We start from the raw sequence: 21,129 nt of genomic DNA on the forward strand, positions 1-21,129 counted from the left end.
GGGTCGAAAGGAAGGAGCGGATGAGAGAGAGAGAGAGAGAGAGAGAGAGAGAGAGAGAGAGAGAGAGAGAGAGAGAGAGAGAGAGAGAGAGAGAGAGAGAGACAAAAGAAGCTGCGGCTGCGTAGAGTGTCGCGTCTTGGGAGCACGATAGCTCGCCATCCACTTGGTTTCTTTATTATTTTCATCAGTAAAACACATCAAGGGTGGGGGAGCTCTGAAGGCCGAGCATTCTGATATTTCGAGGTGCGTCGTATTGAGGGACTCGATACCGGACTGGGCGCATCTTATATCGCGCGATAAAGCAGAACAAAGGGAGTCTTGAGCGAGGAATGCGCGGACCGAGCCTGGCGCCGCCGAAACAGGGCCAAATGTTCTTCTGAGACCCACAAAAAGGTGCAAACTCTTCTGAAACAACGTTTAACACAACACCGAAACAGAAGAACCTCAAACGGCAACGACCCCGTTATTCGCCATGTTTCCCCAGAATCGACCCCCGGTAAGTTGCCTTACTACTCTGTAAAATGACCGTCTGCTTGGTGCGCAATGCGCTTTAGTGCATTTCACATACAGGCTAAAACAAAGTGTGTTTGTACCCTTTGTCTCATCACTTAAGGTACACGTTCACATGGATTGTGAAACTGGAGTTGGCCGAATAGTGCAGCTCATCAAGGCATGATTAGATCAAATCAAACCACACTGAAATGTGCTTTAAATAGTCTGTTTTTTATCCGAGATATTCAAGGCAGCCAATTCGATAAATTAATCAATGTGCTTAAATGATACTACCTTCCCGTTATGTTATTGTTATAGCCTACCCCCTAATAGCTTATAGGCAGATCTCTGTATTTCTGATGTTTCAGCTACTGTAACTTTCAGCTACTGTAATTTCAAGTGCCACAGTACATTGCTTTTCACCTTTCATACATGTAAGTTTCATGAATATTCAAATTTCAGTTCTGCATGAATCTCCAATGTTGACCACTCTTTGATAAAGGTCTTTTAGACTTGTATTTGTTGCTTTATGGTCTCATGTATGCTCATTTTGCATTGTTTTTGGTTGTTGTTTTGTTTACCATAAGTATCATCCCATAAAGCTAGTTTGAAACTTGATATATCGGCCAGACCGATAAATCAGCCTGTGTCTGGCCATTATGATGTTAATTGGCCGATTGCACTGCTTGGCCGATTAATAGATGCTGTAGATCTCCCTTGTGTCAGAAAAGTTTGTTTGGTTTCAGTGTACATTGAATTTGCTCAAACCTAAAGAGCCTTATGAAGTATATCGGGTGTTATCTTCTTGGTCACCATGCTCTCTAGTTGTCATATTGGCAGTATTGACTGTTGAAAAGCTCATACTGGTCGACCTCTATTTAATAAAAGGCAGTTATTATTGAATGTACTGGACTGATTGAATCAAACTATGTGTTAAAATCCTTCATGAGATTTCTCTACAGTCACCATACACCCCTCCCCCAGCACCCCCAACCTTCCCTAAGAGTGCTTTGACATTCATTTCCTAAGGGATGGAAATTAGATTCCACTGGGGTGTGCAATTTCGTGATCTGAAGGACATGCATGGTACATGGGTGAAGTATTTAGGTTTTCCAACCCTTTTGGTTGTTGCTCTGCAGTGACCAGGTTGCTCGGTTCTTTTCTTATTTCTCCTTAGAATGAAAGATTGGTCCAACCTGTTTTTCCAGGGCACCCAGCCACTTCTGAATATGGCCTCTCTCCGCTCACCTTGAACAGCCTAAAACATGAAAAGGTGGTTGGGATGTGATGCAGCTGTTTTGTCGTTCAATAAGGAAGACATGTTCTTCAGTCCAAATCATTTTTTAAAAGTTTCTAGCCAAAACCTGTAGGCTAAGTATCAACATAAAGAATGAAATCTTAACAGAGTGTTACTATGGCACAGGCATTTAATTTAGTCAATTATGAGTAGAAATATCTTGATGAAAGACCATGTGCAATAAATAAAGCGGTTGAAACAGACAGAACCAACCCACACATTCCTCAACGTGTGAAAAAGGTTAATACATACAAAATTACCATCTTGTTTAAAACAAGCATTTTAACACAAAACATTTTGTTTGATGAAGGGATGGTTTCAGTAAAAAAATCTCTCAATTCCACTCTTAACCAAGACTAATTTCATGCTAATTAGTCAGTCCATCCGTTTTTAAAAGTGCATTTAACATTGAATGAGAGAGTTGTACACAGTTTAACTTTAGGCTAATAGGGAGAGTCATATATTTTAAGGGATTAAACAAGGCTTTTGTATTTGTGTAAAGGAGAGGAAATTATTTGCACCTGTATTTATATTGCTCTTTGAGTAAACTACAGACTGGGTTGTTTACAGATGAGACTGCAAATTTCAGCATTATTGACTTATTTTTATAATTACATTGCATATAATTTAACTACCAAGTGGGAAATCTTATTTCCCAGTTTGAAACAGTGGGCAATTCCTACAGATTGCCTACTGACACCTGCTGATTGGTTTTGATTCTGTTTTCTGGAGGGATCTGCTCTGACCAAGATGTCTCCAACAGAGGTGCACCACTATCCTTCCTATGTGAGGTATTTCACAGTATTCCTCCCTGACGGTGATCCCATTTCCTCCAGCCTTCTGTTTCCAGAGGAATCCAAGGGAATCAGGGCATGGCCCATTCCGGCCTTGGCAACCTCATCCATTAAGTGAAGCATTTTGGGCAAGGTTTGCAAAAGTCATTGGAAGAAAGTGTGGAATTCCTTGAAAGCAAAAGAACAAACAGGCTGCGGGTTACCTCATAAAGAAGCACCTACAGCAATTACCACAGCTGACAAGCCAACGTTGCGGCACTGCTAATGTATCCTGACAGCGGGGAAATTTGAATAACGAGCTTGCGGAGAGGGTAGAGAAAAGATGTGATGTTAATGAAACAGGTGCTTGGCACCATACTACACCCCATGTCCCCTCCCCCCGTCTAAGTAAGGGATTACTGGGGCATTCCTTAAAGCTCTATGCTGCCGTAGAGTACGGAATCAATGAAACAAGGCCGCGCCTAGGTCGGATTCCCGGGGAGGTTTTTTAAAATGCAAATGCCTGCCGGTTGTTGACACTGTAGTCGAAAGATTTCATATACAATGCCTGAACTTCAAACGTTGCTGCAGAAAGCAACGCCTGGTTCCTTGGATTTGTGTGTACACCTAAAAAGAGGTTCTTCTTCAAATGGTTCAGAGATACAGAAAGTCCATTCCAATTATATTTAGCCTATCTCCACCCCATTTCCTAGGGTGGATTTTTTTTTTTTTTTTAGGGAAAAACATGATATAATTAGTGGGGTTGCTGGTTCTCAGAGGCTTCACTTGGGGAGGTTACCATGAAAAGACACCTAAAGAGAATATACAACTGTATTTAAAGCACAGTTATAATTTATACTCTGGTCTAAAAGAGTTAGAAGCTTTGGAGAATCCCTTATTGGGCTTTGTAGCTATTCTCTGGGAATGGAAACGTCAAGCATGTGGTCTGTTCTTTCCAAGTGATTTGTGTGTGAAAAGAGAAACGGCTTTATCAAAGGTTAGGCAACCGTGTTGACAGGTTTTGCCATGTCGGTCATCATGGCCCGGCCACAGCATTTCACAGGCTGTGTAGCAATTCTCAGATGTAGGCCATGTGGGAGTCTTGTAGGTCCCTCAGCCAGACCTCTGACAGAAAGAAAGAAGCTGTGGTTTGGACAGCTCAGTGGACACAGAAGCAGCAGTTCTCTCTCTCTGTGTATGATTGTTTGTAGTGTTTAGCAGTCTCTTTAGTCTTCTACATTTTGTCTTAGTAAGTGGGTGGGTAGGGGGATTTGGGAGATCATTATTGGTTGATGCAACACATCACCACAGAATGTAATTAGAGGAAAAGAAATGAAAACATTGCATGCACACTCACAATTTCCAAGACTCATTGTTGAGTGTGAGTGTTTACCACTGAGTCTGGTAAAGAAATGGACTTGGACATGCCTATATATATATTTATAGGATTATATATATATAATTTCCAGCAGACTCCCAACTTGATCCTGAGCTATTCCTTACTAAGGGTCATGTGAGAACGAAGAGATTCTTCACTATTTAAAATCCAAAAATTGAGAATTTAATTTAGCCTTGAAGTCATTACTGCCTCAAGGTAACTTTTTCTTCTGTGACCCGTCAGCATGCCATGGCATAAGATATTTAATCAGTTCAATCAACTTGGGTGTTCAGAGTTATGCCATAATACAGATAACTGTGACCATGACTTTCGCTAAGACTAGAGTGGCCCACAATGCTGATTATGTCCTGCCAAAACCATGCCAGGTTAAAACCTTGTTGTGAAACTGTCAAGGTCAAGTGAGCCATTTATTGTGACAACCACCAAGGAAAGTTGCACAGAGGATTTGTAAGGCGATTTAGCCCGAGAAGCAGGTTATAAGAGCATTGGACACATAGAAAGAACCACAATAATGGCCTCTGAGAGGTAGTGACAATCTGGTTTCGGAAACCTGAATGTCAAATTAATGAACATTCAGTTTCCAAGAAGCTGGCTCTTTGGTCTCAGCCTTTCAGTAAAGACCTGCTTTCTTTGTCGTTTTTTTTTTTCTTTCTTCCGGAAGTCTCTTTGCACCTGTACGCAAAATTCAATAAAAAGAGGTGAATATCAGAGTGAGAGGCTGGGTGGGGTAGAGAGAGAGAGGAGATAAAGGGGAAGAAGGGAATAGAGCCAAGTGTCATTCCCCCTTCTTCCCGCCTCCCCCTGTCAAATGGCCTTCCTCTTGTTCTCCAGACTCTTTTCTTTGGCCTGTGAGAAGTAATTGTAGTGTGTGTGTGTGCTCCCTGCTAGGCTGGAGCTGTGAGAGCCTGGGGATCTGGACAGCAGATTGAAATGCAGGGCTGGAGAGAGGAGCTCGTTAGAGACTCTAACAATGCGCCGTGTCTCCTATAAGCCGAAGGCCGAGTAGCTCTATTCTCCCTGTGTAGTTCGGTCCAACCCCTCCTCAAACATCCCCCCTAGTACTCCAAGCCTGCTGCCCCGACACAGGGTGACCCCTTTTACCCACAGACACCCTCCACCCCCCTTGACATTTGCAGCTACATCTGTCCCCATCCCTCCAAAACAAGCTTTAAGCTTAAACTGTCCATGTACTATGTTTTCATTTTCTCTGTAATTCTTGGCTAGGTCAAAGCCTTTTCTGTGTTAATACAGGTCACACATGCTCATAACATCCTATGATACTTTGCCAACGGTTAGCCGCTCAAGTGTTTGGCAGTAAATGCGACTACCGTCAAAACCATGCTCCATGTTAATTGAAGTAATGGGGCTTTATGCACTTTCACATTTGGTCAATCATGTCCCTTTTGGCAGTTTTTCCTTTTAGCTCATTAGAAGAAGAGATTCCCGTGAGAAGTGCAAGAACCCCTGTGATGCGCAGTCACAAGCACGGGGACCTTCGTCAGCAGAGGTGCTTGGAGACAGATAGATGGATAGACAGGCCTTACTGTACCGCACGTAGGCTTTTGTCTGCCTGTCTGTCTGCATTACCCTGAGGCCAAGCTCCTAATTGCTGGTGCCAGCGGAATTCAGTTAGCTTGGTGGGGACCCTTTCTGATGGGGTAGTCTTTCTTGCTCCCTCTTCTAATCCATGCTTAATTTTAAATAAATGTCTTAATTCTAGCAGTGAGCATGGTCCCCACCCCAGTCCCATATCCCAGCACACAACCACTCTGATATAGACACGCATCTGTCTGTAATGCTTTATCCTTTTACAATGGAGCCTATGTCATGGAACTTCCCCAACCCCCATCCACTCTCATTCTTTCATTGCTTTATCTCTCATTCTGTGGAGCTTGTCTTTCATCAATGTCCTTCATTTCTGCCTTGTGCACAGCTCTCTCTATCTTGCTCACAGACCTCCATGCAATGAGCTCCTCAAATCATATTTTCGCACTGAATGATTCTGTTCAGTTCTCTGAATCGTCAGATTTTTTTAAAGAATGCAAAATATGACTATTTTAAGCCTGGTTTCATTATAAGTGTTGAAACAATTATTGACTCATGTGTTACGACAGAGCTTTTTGCAGTTGCCTGAAATTAGCTTTTAAGTGTAATTTCTTTTAAAAATGCTTTTCATCCCCCCATAGGCACCTTTGCAACCACCCCCCGGGTCCTCGGCTTCAGCTGCAGCAGCAGCAGCCGCAGTCGCTGCAGCATCGGGGTCGACCCAACCTCTGAAACTCACTTACCCTGAGACTCTGGACCGCATAAAGGAGGAGTTCCAGTTCCTGCAGACACAGTATCACAGGTACAACCCCCCTTGCTAATAACACTCGCTAAGATGTTCTATGTCAGTATAATCGAAAAACATTTTTCCCAAGCAGGTAATTTAGTTAACCCATGGGAGAATGTCTTTGCAGAATTCCTGATGCAATGTAATTGTAGGAAAAAGGCTGAAGAAAGGTTAAAATGTCAGTGGTTAGGGCGGTCAGGTTGCTTTTTGGAACATTGTGGCTGCTTGACAAAGATGATTGACTTCTTGCCGTCCATCTAAAAATCCATCTATACCAGGGGTGTCCAATCTTACTCCTGGAGGGATGCTTTCTTGCAGAGTAGTTTCATCCATTGTTAAATGCAACTGAACTAGCTAATCAAGATCTTCGCTATTAATAGAAAATTCTAGGGAGGTTAGAGCTTAACTCTGCAAAAAGGTGGCCCTCCATGAGCAAGATTGGACATCCCTTTTCGACACCAGCTAATCACTCGCTTGGACCAGCCAGGCAACATGTAAATTAGCTACCACCAGAGTGTAGTTTTAGTGGGAATTTCTAACAAGTAGGGCTTAGATTTTTGTTAGTATTCAAAAGAAATCCCTTGATGTAGCTTCTAAAAGGGGAAGGCCCACTGCTTTCTCATAACACATACATACTCCTTTGGTTCTGTGGGTTTGTTTTATGTGTACTCTGAGGCTCAGGAATGTGGCCAGACCAGGCATGACCTGTGTGTGATTTCTAGTAGGTGCTGGCATCCTCTCCGGTACGGTAGTCCATGCCCCCTCTGCACACCCGCACACCCTTCCTTATTACTGGCAAGCCTTCACACGGCTACAGCTTTGATTCCTCATGCCAGACTCGGCAAATCCACCCAGTCCCCACATTCCTATTGTTAGTCTCTTCTGTTCCTGCCTTCAGTGTTCAGTCAAATAAGCTCAAAAATCCTCTGTATAAACAGAGTTCAGCCCTTCTGATGGCTGCTGGGTTTACACATATATCAGCCTGGATATTTATGGCTGTATTTGCTCAAAATCTTTCCCAGAAGCCAACAGCTAAGCAGATATTTTGTGCACCTTTCTAAATTAATGGATAATACTACTCTCATGTGGCTCTGTATTTGTCTCCCAATCAGATTTTAAGAGTTGTTCATCTGTTCTTGATTTTCGCAGTTAGCTGGTGCTCGAATATCTAATGAATCTGGCTCAAGCCTGATGTAGAGGGCCAAACACCTGCACACTTGTTATCAAATTAGAGCGGGAGACATTTCTTGGTTTCATTTGTTGGTTGTTTATTATAATTAGAGCATTTCAACATAAGTTGAATACTTTGCTCAAGGAGTAATGAACTACATTTGTGTTTCATGACAATCAGTACTGTATGCAAATACTAGAGTTGCATGATTTATGAAAGTTATGGTGTAGGAGTTTGTAATTCGATATTACAGTTTTAATTTTCAATGTGATTTGGATACAAATGAAATGGACAATGTGGTTAATTTCCTTTTCCTTTTTATTTCATTTTCTCCAGCTAGTGCAACAAGCTAGGTTTTCTAGCCAGTGGACAAAATAAAGAGCAAAATATGTGCATGGTTAGGGTTAGGTGTGCAATTAATGCTTTTGTTTCATTCAAATGCTGCCACAGATGGGAAATTGGATGTACAAGGCTGGCATCTCATAACCCGGCTAAAAGAGTAGAATTTTCTGACAAGCTTTGTCACTGTTTTGGTACACAAAATGGGTGAATACTACACCGTAGAGTCAAGATTCACAATTATGATCAATACCACTAAGCTTCTCCTATTAATTGACATGCCCCCAACTCAAAGTCTGGGCTGTAAGACAATCCAGAGTTTCCCCACTGGTATTTACAGCCAATATTGTAAATGTATGCTTAGCTCATAAATACAATCATTCCAACACGACGAAGGCAGCATTATAATTTGAATGTCAAACATTCTATGACTTCAAGTCAATGGGTGATTTTACAGTTTGATCTAATTTTCTTACTAGCACTGTAATTAGCCCCTGAATGGCACTTCATGAAGCATTACAATGTGAAGTCTAAAATCACAGACCTCCTTTAGGTCAGGCAACAAGATTAGCAGTGGCCTTCCCATGGTGTTTCAGATGTGGCATTTCCCATAAGCATCCTCCTGCCACTGAGCTGGTCCCGCTCCAGGTAGAACGTGGCAGGCACACACGGGACGCGCCAGACAGGCACAGACAGCTCTTGGCTATACGTGGCGTGGCTTAGATTTTAATTTTAGTTCTCGTAATTTGTGTCTGGAGGCTGATTGGTGTTGGATTAAAGGACAGGAAAGAGTCAGAGCTAAAGGGATTTGGCAAGATGAGTTGGGGAGAGGTGTGTTTGTGTGTGGGTGGCTGGGCGCTGGTCTATGTGAGAAACACACTTAGGCCGAGGTCAGGTTACAGCGCAAGGTCCGGCAGGAAATGTGAACTGGGCAGGAACTGCATAACAAAGAGAGCTTCTCCATACGGTGTTACCATGCTGTGTTGTTTGCACTGCACATGTTTTGCGTATGTAATAAAAACAGATGAATACAAATGAACAAATGAAAAATCTTGGGTTGCTGAATATTTGATCCCTTACTTCAAAAGCACTTCATGTTAATGATATGATCACAGATTATAACCTAGATGTGCTGTGTTTGACAGAAACCTGTCTAAAACCAGACGATTACCTTACTTTAAATGAGTCCACCCCCCCAAGATTATTGTTATAAACATGAGCCTCATCTGAAAGGCAAAAGGGGAGGTGTTGCTGTAATTTATAGTAATATCTTAAGAATTACTGAAGTCTTGTTTCAAATATAATTATTTTGAAGTGTTGGTGCTTAATGTAACACTATCTAGCACCAGACTTTGAAATTGCTAATTTTCTATCAGATTTAGTACTGGCTGCAAATAAAGTCCTAATTGTTGGTGATTTCAATACACATGTAGATAACGAAAAAAAGATGCATTGGGATTGGCATTTAAAGACATTCTGAACTCTATCGGAGTTAGACAACTCGTGTCAGGACCTACTCGTTGTCGTAATCATACTCTAGATCTAATATTATCACATGGAATCAATGTTGATGCCGTTGAAATTCTGCAGCAGAGCGATGACATCTCAGATCATTATCTAGTCTCGTGTAAACTTCATTTAGCCAAGGCTTCAAAGCCGACTCCGTGTTAAAAATATGTTAGACCTATCACTTCTGTTAATAAGGATTGCTTTATTAATAACATTTCTGGGGCCTCATTTATAACAGTTGCGTAGATCCTTTTCCTATTTAGCACCAAAACTCTGGAACAGTCTTCCTAACATTGTCCGGGAAGCAAACACACACTGTCAGTTCAAATCTAGACTAAAAACACAGCTCTTTGACCTAGCATTCACATAAAACATTATAAACTTCTATAATTCAATGTTAGGCTGCATAGATTAGGTCAGCCGGAACCGGGAACACTTTCCATAAATCCTGATGTCTTCGTCACATCGTAAGAAGAATGGCGTCTGCGCTAATATTAGTCTCTCTGTTTATCCCGAGGTTTACCGCAGTCCGTCTTATCCAGGTCTGATGAAGGACCTGCGCCTGGACACGACGACAACGCAGTCCTGAAGTGTCAACTAGTCTCTCCCCTGTGGAGGCCCCCTTCTCCTTCCCTTTACCTCTGTACAGATAAAACGTTGTCAAAATAGTTCCGCTTCACATGGCTACTCAGAAGCGATAAATAATTCTGCTAATTCTGAAAGGGTTTTCTGTTGGAACGGTGTCGTGTTAGCGGCCCCATAGTTAATAACTAATGATCTTTGCAACGGAAGTGAGTGGATCAAAACTAACTTAAGCTGGACAATAACTTTTACTCTAGAGCTGCTGACTGTAAAGCCAGTACAATCTATGTTACTTTAATTTCCTATTAATTTAATTTCCTATTATCACTGTAAAGCTGATTTGAAACAGTCCATATAGTTAAAAGTGCTATATAAATGAAGATGACTTGACTTGACTATGTCTCTGCATGTTCGTGATTGTGTGCTTAGGTTTGGGTGTTTTTTGTGTAGAAGGCCTCTAATCAGCAGACAGGAGGGCTTTAGACCGGAGGTTCTCATTACAGTAGTTTTTGCTTTGCCCAGCCCTTTTACGAACACAGCAGCTCACCTACCTTGCTAATGTGTCCTCTGGGTTTGCTATGGCTCAGACATGAAGACAACCAACCCACAGACAGCCACCCGCACAGAAACAGCTTTGCGCTGATACCCATGATATCTTCTTTGTGCCTAGACAGAGTGGACTTTTTAGTGGATTCTAGGCATCTTTATGATGAAGTCTGGGGTTTGTGGTTTAGGCCTGCTTTGCTGAATACATCTGTATGTGTGTGGCCCGGCATTCCCCCATCGAGCGCGTGTGTATTTAAGTGCATGTGTTTGTGGTGGGTGGTTTGGTTTGCAATTGCGCTTTAATGTTGGTGTGTGTCTGACAGAGTATTTCATCAGGAATGTTTGCCATATACTTGTATCGATGGAGATTTTTTGGGGTTTTCACCATGTGGTGTAACTTGGGCACAGCTTTGTTTTATACCATTTACATTTTGCCACCTTAGTGTAAGGCTATTAGCATACTATACATAAGTATGCATTAAACCTCGCTATATATATTCCATTATAACTGTTACATGATAAAAATTAATCAACTTGTTCAGCAGTGTTCTCTTCAAACTGGTGCTCCACCATGACAGTTGTTGACTTGAAGAAAAAAAATAACCATTAGCACCCCCTGTGGTAAATGCAGAGAATGCAACGTCCCTTACGCAACAAAAATATATTTCTCAATATATTACGTGACAATATATTTCATGTGTCTCCATATATTGTGAAATTGACATAGTAATATATCATATGATATATTATATAATAATATATTATATATGTAAGTTATATATTGCAATATATGGGACAATACTGCAATTATTGCCGTTTTCATATATTGAATAAATACATATTATTATACTATTTAATATATTGTTATGTATATTGAAATATATCCCACATTATATGAAATTATATATTGGAAGAGGCATTGTATATATATATGTAAATATATATGTAAAATTATATGCGATAATATACCTCAAGGTACAAGATAATATAATCAGATTTATATGGGAAGGAACATATATTAAATATGTTGAAAAATATATTGATTTATATTACATAATATATTATATAATTGTCATATTATATATTGTATACATGGTAAATATGAAATCTAATGTACAATGTCTGTCATATATTTTAAAATATAATAGATTGAATAAGACATCGATATAGTTCACATTAACTGAATGAGGTTTATTTCAAAAGCAGCAGATGAAGGACAACTGTTCTTCACTGTAAAAAAATAAAACAGTTTTTAGTGCAACAAAAACAGAACAATCCCTCAGTGGAAAAAACAGGACAACAATCCTTTAGTGCAGTGTTATGTTATGGTGCTAAGAGCCAATAGGAGTGGCGCATTCAGATCGCGCTGGCGCCGCTGCCAGTGTGAGCACAGCAGGGGAGAGAGTCAGATGAGAGCAGATCTGATGAAACAGCAGGCAGCAGCACAGAGCATTTCTCCAAAGCATTTCTTCTCTTAACAAAAACTGTGATTGAGGCCCTGTTTACACGAGAACGCTCGCGGGTGAAAACGTAAAAATATTTTATCAGATGTGCCTTTCGTTTAGACGGCGACGGCGTTTTCGGGGCTTAAAAACGCAAAAAAGTGAAACCACCCTCCAGAGTGGAAATCTTAAAAACGCTCCTCCGTCGCGTTTCCGTCTAAATGGTAAAAACGCAAAAGTTTGCTAGACAGTGAAGGCACCGATCAGTGCTTCACATTGCCACCTAGCCGCCTGGAGTGCATACTACATTGAATTTCACACACTTTTGCGTCACCACATGCACGCAGATTTCCCCCCGATAACGCTCGTCTAAACGCAGAATAAAAAGTGATCACTTTTGCGTTTTCTCTTCAGAACGTTTCCGTGTAAACGTAGCCGAGTGCGCTTGGAAAGTTGGACTTTGGTCATGTTGAGGATGAAATGTCATGTGGGGGAATTCAAAGTGGACTAAAAAACAAAAAAAAAATGTTGTAATTGCTGCTGTTAATGATAATTTAATTTATAATACTCTCATCTACATTTTACAATATATGAATCAATACATAGCCATATATGGCCCATCCATATGGCTATATAATGTAAAATATAATGAATGTCATGCAAAAATTTGATTTGGACTATTGTTAATCAATCTCTCTGTAAACATATGCATGAGCTTGCTTAACTCATAAAAAATACTTTGTTTCAATAAACGTACATGCAATAAATGTAATATAGTTTTGTTTGTATATCAATGTATTTTAATATATGAATCAATATATAGCAATAGGTTGTCCATCCATACATTGCTATATATTTTCAAATATATGAGGAAGTTTCTGATACATTGAAATATATTTTCTAATGTATTGCAATATAAATTCTAGTATATTGCAATATATTTTTGTTTCGTAAGGGGTTGCTTTACGAATCTGCGATTTCTGAAGACGACAAAGCATAAAATGTATTATTCTTCATGCTCTATCATAAAGCACATTTCAGGCCTCAAAGAGTGTGTGCCGCAAATGCAAATTTGCCAAAGTCAAAACCTTCATCAATCCTCTCTCAGGCAGTAATGGGGTTTAATTTAGCTCTGAACTGGGCTATTTCACTAACTAACTAATCACTATGTGTGCGTGCACTCTAAGCAGAGAGATGAAAAAGCACTATGAGAATACAGAAGACACAAGGGCTTTTACTAATGAGGCACAGGCATGGCAAATGAGGATGAGATCTGTGAGGAAGTGTCCTCACTTTCTCTAATTGGACTGATACTCCTCACCGTCAGACTGAATATTTGCTTTTTCACTCAAATTTCGCATTCAGATGCTTTACTTAAGTCATCATTATAAATTCACTCTGTTGTGGTGTGCAACATGATTAAAAGTGCAGTTAGCTTGTTGAGTGTATTGAAGTAACCTAATGGTGCTTTGCTGGCTCGACTGTTGTGATGCAGGCAGCCTGCAGTTTTGTTGCCCGTTCCGACAATCACCTTATCTGTTGTCAGGGAAAGAAAGAGACCTTTCTTTTTTCTTTATCAACCTTTCTCGTTGCATGGTTTTGATTTTATGTAATTAAGGGTTGGAGTCTTTAGCAATGTTTGGGCAGTTGGTGTTTTCCTTGCATTTATTGGACAGTCTAATATTCTCAGCAACAGCATAGGGGAATTAATGTAAGATTTATGATAACTTTATGCATTATTTTTACCATTGCATGACCTAATGCTCATTTAAAGTGAATCTCAAGCACAAATTTAATAACAAATCTCAAAATAAATATCCATTTTTTTTTGTACTGTACAATTGATGTCTAAATTAACTTGTTGCATTTAAATTGAGTTATTTTACTTTTTAGTAGGGGTAGGACAAAATATCGATTGGGCGATATATCATTGTCCATCTTCGTGCGATACGAGAATCACTGGCGCCAAATATCAATATTTTAATTGATAAAATAAGGCTCTCTAAATAGATTTCCCTGCTCCCAGCATCACTACTTCATGCCTCTTTGAGGTGGCGCTCAACACATGAATGAGGGAAACGTGAACAAATTAACTAGCCTAAGAAAAAGAGGTTTTTAACAGGATGGCGAACAGCTGTGTGAGTAAAATAATAGTTGCCCCAGCCACGTTTAAGTCCAAAGGCTGGAAAACACGCACTTAACCGTTATTTTGTTTTCATAGTTAGACAGATATGATGTATCATTACAGGATTGTCTAGCAATATATTGATTATCGCAGAATTGCTGTATCGTGATATTATCGGTATCGTGAGCCATGTATCGTATCGTGAGGTACCCCTGTAATTCCCACCCCTACTTTTTAGTGCTTTCAGTTTTTCCTAACAACACATTTAACCATTCAAACACCATGATTCATGTTAAAAGAGACTTGGGTTATAAAAAGAAGACCACTAATAATTGAAGATGGGATCTTTAAACAAGCTTTTTGATTCTTTGACATTAAGATCTTTCATTGATGACAACTGTCAAGCTGTTACTTGATACATTTTAAGGGATGGGACAATAATGATCAGACTGGCAGAACCTTCCAGTTGCTGTTGTTTATTGCGTGTTGAGGTGTCGTGCCTGCATTTAACGGATTTTACCCTTTAAAGTTTAATTCCACATTAGCCTTGATTTACCTCTATCCACTCCAGCCTCACGGCGCGCTGAACTCTCAGCTGCCCTTTTTCCACGTGGGAGATGTTGCAGAATTTTTAATGATCGCATTTAAACTCGTAACTATGTAAATATAAGCCTGAAAACAGATCTAGCATCTTTATCCAATGAACCAGACAATATTTGGAGCCGTCATGCTGTTTTCTCCAACTTCCCCTGCGATTTTGCACAAGGGAGCGATGTCTTCACCGCATCGCATAATTGAGGCCAACTCATTCAGGCGAGATGGGAAATAAATAAATAAGCAGAGACGGTCTCAGCGAAACGCGCACCGATAGATTTGTCAGTTCTCAGAAATCCTGTGACGGGGGTGACTTTTGCAGTGAGGCAATTCCAGTGTAATAAATTCTAGCAGGGGAATGAATTTAATCCTCCACAGCTCCCTCTATCACTCTCTCACTTCCCGCACACCCCACGCCCATCATCCTCTGCGCTCTTCCTCACTCGCGGTGATAAATGAGTCAATTATCGACGGTTGTGCGCAGCCAGTGAAGGAGAGCGGATGTGCCGTTATTACCTGTTGCGGCACAGTAATGTTGCGGTATTAATCATATTCTAATTTTCCCAGGCCCTCCCGCGCGCTCGCATAAATCTGACGCCTGCAAACAAGTCAGTGTGTGTGAAGAGCTGAAATACAGCCAGGAGATGAGAAAGTGTGTGCTGTTTGATCTTAGTGGATTTAGTCTGGGTCTGTCTGTCTATCGGTCTTCTGTATTCGCTTTCTGTGTGTCTGTTTATTTCTGTCTTTCTGTATGTTTGTCTGTCTTGTAAATGTCTTTCTGTATACTTATTGTTGGTTTGTGTCTCTTTTTGTAGGTCTGTCTGTCAGTCTACTCCTGTCTGTCTTTCTATAGGTCTCTTTCTGTCTGCCTTTTTTTCTTTTTTATTTCTATTTAAAAGTATGTCATATATCTGTATGTCTCTGTTTCTGTCTGTCTTTATAGCTAGCTTGTGTCTTTCTATTTATTTGTGTCTGTTTTTTTGCATATCCATCAGTTTGTCTTTGAATCTGAATCTGTCTTTTTTTTTTGGTCTGTAATTGTCTTTGTCATCTCTCTGCCTATTTATCCATTTGTCTCTGGGTCTTGTGTGTTTTTCTGTATATCTTTATATATTTATGTCTGTCCTTGCGTCATGTTTTCGCAGTTTGTCAAAGGCAGCATACACTGCATTTGTTATAAGTGGAGGGGAGTGATTCAAAAGAGAAATTGATACATTTATTGGACAATTTATAAACACTATAAGTAAATCAAAATGTCCGAGCACCAAAACAGTCCAACAGAATCTCTCTTTCCACCAGTCCAACAAAACATCTCTCTCTCTCTCTCTCTCTCTTCTGCAGTCTGAAGTTGGAGTGTGAAAAGCTGGCCACAGAGAAGACAGAAATACAGAGACATTATGTCATGGTAAGAAAAACACACACACACCAACTTAGTTTTGTATCGGGCATCGCACATCCAAACACCAGACACCATCTTCCTTCAGCTCTCAATCAGAAGTCCTTCAAACGCGGCTCATCTATCACAGAAAACGAGTTCTCAGAGCCGCTGCCATGTGCCTCAGTGCCCACAGATATGGCAGCTATGTGCGCCTGGCATGCCATTTGCTCTTGGCAGACGGGTTAACCCCTTTTCTCTGTCCGTTTTCTTTCTCTCCCTTTTTTTTTTTTTTCTTGGCTCATAATTTTTTTAGTGTGGGAGTCGCCTAGCAACACCGTGGGCTCTTGGCAGAGCTGGTGAATACAACAGGCAGCTGTCAGGCCGGCTTCTTTTATTGCCAGGGTCTTTCTATCCCTCCGTCTCTGTTGTTTTTACCCTTCTCTATCCGCCTCTTCTTTCCTTTTTAGTTGATTCTCTCTATCTAATAAAATTACACTTGTTTGACTCTGCCATACCAGTATTTATCCAGCTAGCTAAAAGGAATTGTTTAGTAAAAAGTTAAAATTGTTTTCTCACCATCTTATTCCTTTTTTTCCATCAGAACAGACAAGTCCAATGGAAAAGAGTTTTTGATGAATCAGTTGAACGATAAAACCACAAACAAAAGTAGTCTGTGGGTTAAATGCTATATATATATAAGTATTCTGAGGTCAAAATGTGTCGGTATTCACTAGTTCTGTCATATTGATTAATCGTATTTGAGGCCCTGTTTACATCGGGTATTAAGATGCGTTTTGGTCGATCGGATCAAAGGCAGACGAGGGAGACACATTCCCGTTTACACCTGGTCTTTTAATCCATCTCTTTTGTCCACTTTCATCCACTTCTGTCCTGATTTCTTCGAGGGGAGGGTCTATGGGGTGGGTAAATGTATGTGTTTTTTCAGATCTTTCAATCTAATGGACGAAATAAGAATTTACATATGAACGCGCCCGGAGACGACAGAGAAACATACGGATTAAATCAGCTTTCGTTTCTGTTCTGACAGCCTCAAGACCAGGCCGAACACTATGAGTGTGTGTTAGAAATCAGGAATGGTCAGAGAACATTGTGCCTGGTGCATTTTTCATCTTCAAACCAAACCTGGGTCTTCAGCCAACAAAGTTTAAATCCCGTCTGGCTAGCGCGCTTCCCTTGATATTTATGCATTAGGCCAGTAGGCGGAGAGAAGACGGTCTTTTGTGGCTGTTCGAACTCATTCGACCACAGGACCTACGAAAGCAATCCGGTCGAATCCGGTTTCAACTACCTCTGGAAGTGGTCAAAAGTGGATAAACTCTAAACGTTTTAGACTCAAAACGTTTAATAGTATTTAGCGTCGTCCACTTGTGATCTGATCGACCAAAATGCATCTTAATAATGGGTGTAAACAGGGCCTAGCATATATTTGCAAACTTATTTGCGATTAATCGATTTGACAGCACTAGTATTCACTTAATTTGCACCCACATTCAGATTAAAAAAAGATTACTTACTGTGAGATTCTGTGAAGGTGAATATTTTCCATTAATACAGTCTTGAATTATAGTTTGTTGTTCTACATTTATACCTTTTTGAACCTTTAGGACGTAATCACTATGTAGGGCAAGAACTGTATAAAAGACTCTTAAAAATAACCTCATACAGGTTTACACCGTGTCCACACCGGTCACGACACAACAAATGATTATAGAATCCATTATAATCAGTGATGCCGTCTACACTGGAATACGGCGTGACGCGATGCTACATAACAAATCCCCGACAGTAATCTGATGCATTGTTCTATTTTTGACGGTCTCCAAGCACTTGCGATACTTCTCATAGGAAGGACAAATGGATTTGCAACAGTTGCTTTGTCGCATCCAGTGTCGACTAGCTGTTGCGGCGCAGCGCGTTCAGTGTAGAGACGGTGTTATAATAAGATAAGTGGTAAAATGGCAGAGAAATGAGATTTACATGAGTGCTGTTCTGATTCAAGATGGACTTTGGTACTGGATGAGGACCAACTTCTCCAGACTATTTTTCACAGTGAATCATCTGCACACACTGGCCTTAGATCAGTATTAACAAGCCGTTTGTGGTAAGACTTGCAGTTGGTCAAGTTGGTCTCTCAAATTCGCTGCCTTGACCAACAGAAAGCTTGCTTTGAAAGTGACTTTTATGTGAGCTGTGTCTCAAACATCACTCCATTGGTGACAGTAGACAATGAACCACTTTTGCTTCTTTTTCCAAGCAAATAAGGAAATTAATAAACCGCTACCTCAAATACTCTTTCTAGAATGCGTCAGTTTAATGGTATCCTCTTCTTTTTCAGTACTATGAAATGTCCTACGGCCTCAACATAGAGATGCACAAACAGGTAAGTTTGCTAATTTCCTTTTAAGCAAATTTGTCAAATATGCTTAAGCTAAAAGTCATGTAAACGCCTTTTAAATGTTGTTTTTTTTATGGAAAGGTCATGAATTGCAATTGCAAAAGCATTTTTTTTCTCATTAGGGCTTTATTATGACCATGCTTTCTACAGGATAAGCTAAAAATGAGCTAAATGAAGGATCCTCACTATTTCAGAACTTTATATGAAAAAAAAGCATAATCCTCACTAAACGGCTAGTTAGTTGTTGGATGACTAGCTGACAATCGTGACCCTTCCCTAGTCATATACATGCAAACACTCGACGGTTTTAACGTGGGCTGCCGGTGTAAAAATGCCTTTTCAATGTCACATTGTGATTTGTGCTGACGAGTTTTATTATTCCTTTTATCTTTTGTAGGGTTCATAATTCAGATTCAATTATGCAGGGATCTTTTTTCCACAACCGTTTTATATAGTTGAAATCCTCTTAGGTCTGGCTCGTGGCACTTGTTTTAAAATTAATCTGCAAACACACTAATTAGATCAACAAATAACGGCACACACTCCCCTTTTCGGCACCCCCCCCCCCCCCCCCCCCCACACACACACACACACATACAAGCGATTATCTAAAAGTAGCTAGCTATGTCTTTCTCGCTCTCCTTCCTCATAAATTGCGTACTGCATCTGCATTTCCCGACCTTCCTCGCTCAGTCTCTCTCTCTCTTTCTCGTGCAGATGTCAGGTCAGTTTAAATTAGGTCAGTGCTCTCGGAGCGTCTGTTCTCTTCCTCTGTTTCAATTGCACTTCTTTTTTGACATGCTACACGAATTCCCTTCTCTAATGTAACTCCCCCTCCCTCATCTTTCTGCATCTCCCATCACTCTGTAATTTCCTTAACTGTGCCTTTCTTCTAGCCTCTTTTTTTTCTTTCTTTCTCCCCATTTCTCCTCTTTCGCTCCCTCCTTCCCGCCCTCCCCTTTTCCCAGCCTCCCCCACTCTCTCCTCTGAAGATGTCATTTTGTAGTTGCCGTTCCCTAACAAGAAATCATTGTGTTTCCCTGGGGATGGCTGTGATGGATAGATATAGAGGAGATGGGGGCGGGGGGTCTGTTCCTCCTTTCTTTTGGGGGGGGTGGACAGCCAGTAATTCACTTAAAGGGAAAGGGGACTCAAATTTATATACTGTCAGCATTCACTCACCGTAAAATATATTGACATACGAAGAGGCATTTTGAAGAGCGCACTGGTCGCTCTTTAACAGGCAATTACAGTGAGTTCAAAAAGGAACGTGAAATTTTCGTGTCATTTTTGTATCATTGTATCGTTTTTCTTTTTTTTTCTGTTTTAGTTTTAGTACATTACTAAAATAAATGGAAATGAGAAATGTTTTCTTGCCAACTAGCTGAAATAAAATAATAAGTTTAAATATTTATAAAATTCAATTAAAGTTTATTTAATTTCAAGTGATTTTAAAAAAAACTAGTTTTTGTTTAGCTATAATATCCGTTGGTCATACGATAAATTTGTGTGAAGAACAAACTGGAATTGAATTCATATGCAACCAGATGAGTGAATTAGTGAGTTCACTGATCAGTCTGATTTGTAAAAATTAATCATTTTGGGAGCTGATCAAACAGATTTATAAAATATATCTGTTCTGAAAGAATTTTTTGTTCCACTGTTATTTAAAAAGAAATGTCATGTACTATTACAGTATTTATTAATATTTTAAATTAGCTTTTATTTTTATATTTTTAGTTTTCATTTTAATTTATTTAAATTTTTTATTAATTTTGTTAAGGTTTTGTAATTTTAGTAATTTCAGGCTAAACATTTTATTTCCTTGCCAGGGCAGTTTTTCCATCTAATATTTATATTTTAGTTCAGCTTTATTTCAAATAACAAAAATGTTTTTAATAGTTTTATTTATCAATAACACCGTTTTGTTTATGAATCTTAAGGCTTTCTCATATGAATGTGCAAAGGACATCTAGATGTCAAGATTTTCTGTGAATAATGACATTTTGGTCTGTTCATCTGACATACAAAGCTATTGTTTGACTTCAGAAGACAGTCGTATGAATCACTTTCATGATATTTTCTATGCCGTTTTTGTGTCCTTTTAAAGCTTGAAAGCTTCAGTCCCCAATTCATTGTCATTGCATTGTACTCTTCAAAATATCATCTTATTATCTTATCTTATCATCTTAAGTGTTTTAAAAGTCATACAGGTTTTGAACATGAAAGTCAGAAATTTGTGTGTGAACTATCCCTTTAAGAGAAATGTTGTATTTTGTAGCATGAGGGTGAATGTTGATACTACAGTATTAATTTATACCTGTTGGCAAAATAAACAGTGGTGGAGAGGGTTGCCCTCAGCTCTTGTTTGGGTTGTTGGTTTAAGATTAAAGTGGCCTGAGCATGAGAAACCTCTAAAGACTCAGCAGCTCAATGGGGCAAGACCAGTGTCACTCCTCTGGGCTGGACCGGAGCAGCAGATGCTGGGCATGAATATTTCAGGGATCCTCTCTCCTCATCGTGCAACTATTAGCATGAACCAGATGTGGAGGGCTAAAATATTTACTAGCTGTGTGAGCGGAGGTAGCAGGTTACACTCCTGCAACATCTTGTTGGACCGGATTGTATTTTTGGCTGTTGCTTAGGCATTTCAGTCTGTTACTGTAGTTTCCGCCTCAGACTCATGTCCAAAGATTCATGGGCCGCTTGATGCTTTGTGCATTCAAATATGGTA

At 40.0% G+C, this 21,129-nt stretch overlaps 1 protein-coding gene across 7 annotated transcripts in view; it reads left to right on the forward strand.

Annotated features, from left to right (window-relative positions):
• The window catches only part of tle2a (TLE family member 2, transcriptional corepressor a), a 32,595-nt gene continuing 11,466 nt past the window's right edge, over nucleotides 1–21,129 (forward strand). For 4 of the 7 annotated variants that reach the window (XM_081385347.1, XM_081385351.1, XM_081385348.1 and 1 more), the window contains exons 1-4: nucleotides 77–496; nucleotides 6,148–6,308; nucleotides 15,943–16,006; nucleotides 18,336–18,380. In XM_081385347.1, the coding sequence (XP_081241473.1) occupies nucleotides 473–496; nucleotides 6,148–6,308; nucleotides 15,943–16,006; nucleotides 18,336–18,380 (294 nt within the window). In that variant the 5' untranslated portion in view covers nucleotides 77–472. Of the gene's footprint in view, nucleotides 497–6,147; nucleotides 6,309–15,942; nucleotides 16,007–18,335; nucleotides 18,381–21,129 lie in introns of those variants that run through there. The other 3 variants (XM_081385349.1, XM_081385352.1, XM_081385353.1) reach the window with 3 other exon arrangements.

This window comes from Scardinius erythrophthalmus (genome assembly GCF_964197995.2).
Source record: "Scardinius erythrophthalmus genome assembly, chromosome: 14".
NCBI lineage: Eukaryota > Metazoa > Chordata > Actinopteri > Cypriniformes > Leuciscidae > Scardinius > Scardinius erythrophthalmus.